Below are 7,381 nucleotides of genomic sequence, written 5' to 3' on the forward strand. Positions count from 1 at the left end.
CTCTAAATTATCTAACAAAGTTAGGCTTCTAAATTTCTCATTCTTATATAATTGTTTAGAGAACTTTAAAAGAATGGCATAGTTTAGTAAACTGCCCCTATATTATAACATATAGAGAGATTGATTTTGCAAGTCAGTCATTTCTTTTTGTGAAATTTGACTCCTATTTAACAATTAAATTCCTTTATTACAAAACACCCTAAAGGAAAATGAGATAGTACAGTTACTGTTTGGGATACAGGACACAATTATTATGATGTACTACTCAACAAAAATAAAATATGCATGGGCTAGATGTTAATCATAAACATACAAGAAATTAGAACTTCTATTAAAAACACTGCAACAGCAGATTACTCCATATATCATTTTTTGTACTCATCCTGGACAGATGCAAATATGTTAAGTTATTGTTTCTAAAGATCAGTGCAGCCCTTAATTTTATCAAAGAAAATATGAATATAATATCATCAGAAAACAAAAGTTTACATTTATTCTGAAAGTGTGTTTGCAGCTTGATAGGATTTACATAATCATTTTTTATAGAGCTTTCGGGCTAGCATGTAATGTGCTCGACATGATTATACAGTAAAATTGTTGTCAATCATTGGCATTTATTTAGTAACTTCATAAGTGTTATCAGAGTGTAATAAATCAAGAAAAATAACAACTGTTTATGCCATATAAAAGTTCATAGATACTTATATCAGACTTGTACAATTGGCTGCCGGTTTTCTTGATTTCTGAATGATTGTCCTGCGGATGAGCCATTATTTTATCAAATAAAATGAGAAACAGTTTTGCATATGGTAAGAGATGTTGCTTAGATTTTGGAGCGTTGTGATATCTGCAAGATAGTTTCAGTGAAGGTGCCTATTCTGAATTGTTCTCTGTTTACAATACTCATGGTTTCCCCTTATATGACACCCGACGCGATGTTTTAAGTCTTACGCTCTGTTTGGGAAACATAAGTCCTTCTTCTTTTAACTTCATGCAGTTCTTTACAAACTCAGTCACCTTACTGAGGCCTTCTGCTAATCCTTGGCCTGTGAGGGCACAACATGGCTGCACGTACCAGTCACGGTCACAGCAATACTTCTGCATGTTAAATTTCCGAGTAATCTCCTCAGCATTCAGTGCTCCAGGCAAGTCTTGTTTATTTGCCAGCAAAACAACTGGCACATCTTTTATCAGTTCATTCTGCAAGAGGAGTTGAAATTCCTTCTTGGACTCATCAATATGTTGCTTATTAGTGCTGTCCACCACATACACCAGTCCATTAATGTTTTCCAAGTAATCGCTCCAATATGATCTAATTTTCTGCTGCCCTCCAACATCCCACATGGTTAATTGCAAGTGTTTATCTGTGTGGATCATTTCAACATTAAAACCTATTGTGGGGATAGTTGTAAAAGGTTCCTTAAACTTAAATTTATACAACAAAGTAGATTTCCCTGCTGCTTCCAGACCAAGAATCAGGATTTGTGCTTTCTTTACCTTGTGGTGACTGGAACCGGACAAACCCATGTATGGATTCCTTTACTCAGGCAGGGAAATGAACAGATGAAAGTGTTTTGCATGATGATTTACAGCATTGTACTTATAGTCAGCTTATCAGCATGGATGCGTGCATTGTTTATGAAGGTTTAATGTCCACCTTTTGTCACAAAGGTAGAGCTGTCACGAGTAATAAAGCGTAATCAATAAGAGAAACCAAAGGTCGAAATATATCTGAGCAATGTGGTGTGAAAATAACGCTGACTAACGTTATTATTCTTTACTGCATTAGAACAGAAAAAGGGTTTAAAAATAAAAAGTGAAACACTTCAGCATTTATGATATTTAAATTACTTTTGTGTAATTATAGCTGCGAATTAGTATTTAATATTATTTTCTGATTTAAAGCATTGCTGCAAAAAAAATCTCAGATATATTGTATCCTGTATTTACAAATTCAGTCTAAAAGGACTGAAAAAAGGGATAGTTATTAATCACTCAATTGTTCCCTTAGTATCATGCGTGGTTTAGTGTATTAATATACTGTATAATGCTTTACAATATTAACATATTAAAGTGGGTATGTGATTAAAACCTTTCATGCAACCAATACTTGGTTTTATCAAAATTGGGTGATTGTCAATGCCTGTTTGGACCCAATTCAGTTTAATAATTTTCTTATAACTATTTGAACTGTTGATATTGTAGCCGTTATATTGCTGGGTTTCAGATAAAGATGGTACCCTCTGATCTTAATCCCTCAGGATCTATTAAATTTCCTATTATTAATCTTTGTTTATTCCATTAGTGTTTATGATTGCATAGCATGTCTCATGTGAGTCATATGCATTATGAACCAAGTTTTCACATCTAATCGTACGGTTTAAGAGGGGGCTGTTTTTTTAAACACCACCCTCCTAAGGCCTCTAGTTATCAACGTGTCTACTTTACCTGCCTTCGCCGGCCCAATACGCCCGCCTAAGCTCGCCTACCATCGCCACCGCGGACCTGAAAAATCTCGCCAAAGTTATCAATAAATCTGTCAAAAAGCCGTGCACCAAGTACGGGGCGATGAGCAGCGGACTGTGATAGTTATCACTCATCCGATCTCGCTGCTCTTCGGCTTTTTTACAGCTTTATTGACAAGCTGTCACTAAGCACCCACACTAACTATACTGTTCTACCCCCTATACCGGCGCCCCCGGAGCCCCCCACAACTAAATAAAGTTATTAACCCCTAAACCGCCGCTCCTAGACCCCACCGCAACTATAATAAATGTATTAACCCCTAAACCGCCGCTCCCGGAGCCCACCGCCACCTACATTATACCTAGTAACCCCTATCCTGCCCCCCCTATACCGCCGCCACCTATAATAAATTTATTAACCCCTATCCTGCCAATCCCGGACCCCGCCGCAACTAAATAAATTGTTTAACCCCTAAACCGCCGCTCCCTTAAATATTAATTAAATACATCTAAATAAATTTAACTCTTATTAAATTAATTATTCTTATTTAAAACTAAATACTTACCTTTAAAATAAACCCTAATATAGCTACAATATAAATAATAATTTTATTGTAGCTATCTTAGGATTTATTTCTCCAACATAGGTGTGTCCGGTCCACGGCGTCATCCTTACTTGTGGGATATTCTCTTCCCCAACAGGAAATGGCAAAGAGCCCAGCAAAGCTGGTCACATGATCCCTCCTAGGCTCCGCCTACCCCAGTCATTCTCTTTGCCGTTGTACAGGCAACATCTCCACGGAGATGGCTTAGAGTTTTTTAGTGTTTAACTGTAGTTTTTCATTATTCAATCAAGAGTTTGTTATTTTCAAATAGTGCTGGTACGTACTATTTACTCAGAAACAGAAAAGAGATGAAGAATTCTGTTTGTATGAGGAAAATGATTTTAGCAACCGTAACTAAAATCCATGGCTGTTCCACACAGGACTGTTGAGAGCATTAACTTCAGTTGGGGGAACAGTTTGCAGTCCTTTGCTGCTTGAGGTATGACACATTCTAACAAGACGATGTAATGCTGGAAGCTGTCATTTTCCCTATGGGATCCGGTAAGCCATGTTTATTACGATTGTAAATAAGGGCTTCACAAGGGCTTATTTAGACTGTAGACATTTTTTGGGCTAAATCGATTGATATTAACACTTATTTAGCCTTGAGGAATCATTTATTCTGGGTATTTTGATATAATAATATCGGCAGGCACTGTTTTAGACACCTTATTCTTTAGGGGCTTTCCCAAAGCATAGGCAGAGTCTCATTTTCGCGCCGGTGTTGCGCACTTGTTTTTGAGAGGCATGGCATGCAGTCGCATGTGAGAGGAGCTCTGATACTTATAAAAGACTTCTGAAGGCATCATTTGGTATCGTATTCCCCTTGGGTTTGGTTGGGTCTCAGCAAAGCAGATACCAGGGACTGTAAAGGGGTTAAAGCTTAAAACGGCTCCGGTTCCGTTATTTTAAGGGTTAAAGCTTCCAAAATTGGTGTGCAATATTTTCAAGGCTTTAAGACACTGTGGTGAAAGTTTGGTGAATTTTGAACAATTCCTTCATGTTTTTTCGCAATTGCAGTAATAAAGTGTGTTCAGTTTAAAATTTAAAGTGACAGTAACGGTTTTATTTCAAAACGTTTTTTGTACTTTCTTATCAAGTTTATGCCTGTTTAACATGTCTGAACTACCAGATAGACTGTGTTCTGAATGTGGGGAAGCCAGAATTCCTATTCATTTAAATAAATGTGATTTATGTGATAATGACAATGATGCCCAAGATGATTCCTCAAGTGAGGGGAGTAAGCATGGTACTGCATCATTCCCTCCTTCGTCTACACGAGTCTTGCCCACTCAGGAGGCCCCTAGTACATCTAGCGCGCCAATACTCCTTACTATGCAACAATTAACGGCTGTAATGGATAATTCTGTCAAAAACATTTTAGCCAAAATGAACCCTTGTCAGCGTAAGCGTGGATGCTCTGTTTTAGTTACTGAAGAGCATGACGACGCTGATATTAATATCTCTGAAGGGCCCCTAACCCAATCTGAGGGAGCCAGGGAGGTTTTGTCTGAGGGAGAAATTACTGATTTAGGGAACATTTCTCAGCAGGCTGAATCTGATGTGATTACTTTTAAATTTAAATTGGAACATCTCCGCATTTTGCTTAAGGAGGTATTATCCACTCTGGATGATTGTGAAAATTTGGTCATCCCAGAGAAACTATGTAAAATGGACAAGTTCCTAGAGGTGCCGGGGCTCCCAGAAGCTTTTCCTATACCCAAGCGGGTGGCGGACATTGTTAATAAAGAATGGGAAAGGCCCGGTATTCCTTTCGTCCCTCCCCCCATATTTAAAAAATTGTTTCCTATGGTCGACCCCAGAAAGGACTTATGGCAGTCAGTCCCCAAGGTCGAGGGAGCAGTTTCTACTTTAAACAAACGCACCACTATTCCCATAGAGGATAGTTGTGCTTTCAAAGATCCTATGGATAAAAAATTAGAAGGTTTGCTTAAAAAGATGTTTGTTCAGCAGGGTTACCTTCTACAACCCATTTCATGCATTGTCCCTGTCACTACAGCCGCATATTTCTGGTTTGATGAACTGATTAAGGTGCTCGATAGTGACTCTCCTCCTTATGAGGAGATTATGGACAGAGTCAATGCTCTCAAATTGGCTAATTCTTTTACTCTAGACGCCTCTTTGCAATTGGCTAAGTTAGCGGCTAAGAATTCTGGGTTTGCTATTGTGGCGCGCAGAGCGCTTTGGTTGAAATCTTGGTCGGCTGATGCGTCTTCCAAGAACAAGCTACTAAACATTCCTTTCAAGGGGAAAACGCTGTTTGGTCCTGACTTGAAAGAGATTATCTCTGATATCACTGGGGGTAAGGGTCATGCCCTTCCTCAGGATCGGCCTTTCAAGGCAAAAAATAGACCTAATTTTCGTCCCTTTCGTAAAAACGGACCAGCCCAAGGTGCTACGTCCTCTAAGCAAGAGGGTAATACTTCTCAGGCCAAGCCAGCTTGGAGACCAATGCAAGGCTGGAACAAGGGAAAGCAGGCAAAGAAACCTGCCACTGCTACCAAGACAGCATGAAATATCGGCCCCCGATCCGGGACCGGATCTGGTGGGGGGCAGACTCTCTCTCTTCGCTCAGGCTTGGGCAAGAGATGTTCTGGATCCTTGGGCGCTAGAAATAGTCTCCCAGGGTTATCTTCTGGAATTCAAGGGACTTCCCCCAAGGGGAAGGTTCCACAGGTCTCAGTTGTCTTCAGACCACATAAAAAGACAGGCGTTCTTACATTGTGTAGAAGACCTGTTAAAAATGGGAGTGATTCATCCTGTTCCATTGAGAGAACAAGGGATGGGGTTCTACTCCAATCTGTTCATAGTTCCCAAAAAAGAGGGAACATTCAGACCAATCCTAGATCTCAAGATCTTAAACAAATTTCTCAAGGTCCCATCTTTCAAGATGGAAACCATTCGAACTATCCTTCCTTCCATCCAGGAAGGTCAATTCATGACCACGGTGGATTTAAAGGATGCGTATCTACATATTCCTATCCACAAGGAACATCATCGGTTCCTAAGGTTTACATTCCTGGACAAACATTACCAGTTCGTGGCGCTTCCTTTCGGATTAGCCACTGCTCCAAGGATTTTCACAAAGGTACTAGGGTCCCTTCTAGCTGTGCTAAGACCAAGGGGCATTGCAGTAGTACCTTACCTGGACGACATTCTGATTCAAGCGTCGTCCCTCCCTCGAGCAAAGGCTCACACGGACATCGTCCTGGCCTTTCTCAGATCGCACGGCTGGAAAGTGAACGTGGAAAAGAGTTCTCTATCCCCGTCAACAAGGGTTCCCTTCTTGGGAACAATTATAGACTCCTCAGAAATGAGGATTTTTCTAACAGAGGCCAGAAAGACAAAGCTTCTGGACTCTTGTCGAATACTTCATTCCGTTCCTCTTCCTTCCGTAGCTCAGTGCATGGAAGTGATCGGGTTGATGGTAGCGGCAATGGACATAGTTCCTTTTGCGCGCATTCATCTAAGACCATTACAACTGTGCATGCTCAGTCAGTGGAATGGGGACTATACAGACTTGTCTCCAAAGATACAAGTAAATCAGAGGACCAGAGACTCACTCCGTTGGTGGCTGTCCCTGGACAACCTGTCACGAGGGATGACATTCCACAGACCAGAGTGGGTCATTGTCACGACCGACGCCAGTCTGATGGGCTGGGGCGCGGTCTGGGGATCCCTGAAAGCTCAGGGTCTTTGGTCTCGGGAAGAATCTCTTCTACCGATAAATATTCTGGAACTGAGAGCGATATTCAATGCTCTCAAGGCTTGGCCTCAGCTAGCGAGGACCAAGTTCATACGGTTTCAATCAGACAACATGACGACTGTTGCGTACATCAACCATCAGGGGGGAACAAGGAGTTCCCTAGCGATGGAAGAAGTGACCAAGATTATTCTATGGGCGGAGTCTCACTCCTGCCACCTGTCTGCTATCCACATCCCGGGAGTGGAAAATTGGGAAGCGGATTTTCTGAGTCGTCAGACATTGCATCCGGGGGAGTGGGAACTCCATCCGGAAATCTTTGCCCAAGTCACGCAACTTTGGGGCATTCCAGACATGGATCTGATGGCCTCTCGTCAGAACTTCAAAGTTCCTTGCTACGGGTCCAGATCCAGGGATCCCAAGGCGGCTCTAGTGGATGCACTAGTAGCACCTTGGACCTTCAAACTAGCTTATGTGTTCCCGCCGTTTCCTCTCATCCCCAGGCTGGTAGCCAGGATCAATCAGGAGAGGGCGTCGGTGATCTTGATAGCTCCTGCGTGGCCACGCAGGACTTGGTATGCAGATCT

At 41.5% G+C, this 7,381-nt stretch overlaps 1 protein-coding gene across 1 annotated transcript; it reads right to left on the reverse strand.

Moving 5' to 3' along the window:
* Nucleotides 1–903: 903 nt before the first annotated feature.
* Nucleotides 904–1,527, reverse strand: ARL14 (ADP ribosylation factor like GTPase 14). Its single transcript, XM_053711803.1, has one exon. It carries the CDS (start codon nt 1,525–1,527, stop codon nt 904–906), a length of 624 nt encoding a protein of 207 aa, XP_053567778.1.
* Between the last annotated feature and the right edge of the window lie 5,854 nt (nt 1,528–7,381).

Source organism: Bombina bombina, chromosome 4 (assembly GCF_027579735.1).
Source record: "Bombina bombina isolate aBomBom1 chromosome 4, aBomBom1.pri, whole genome shotgun sequence".
Taxonomy (NCBI): Eukaryota; Metazoa; Chordata; class Amphibia; order Anura; family Bombinatoridae; genus Bombina; species Bombina bombina.

Coding starts and splice junctions, on each gene's coding strand:
- ARL14 (XM_053711803.1), bottom strand. CDS start 1,527: ATGGGTTTGTCCGGTTCCAGTCACCACAAGGTAAAGAAAGCACAAATC.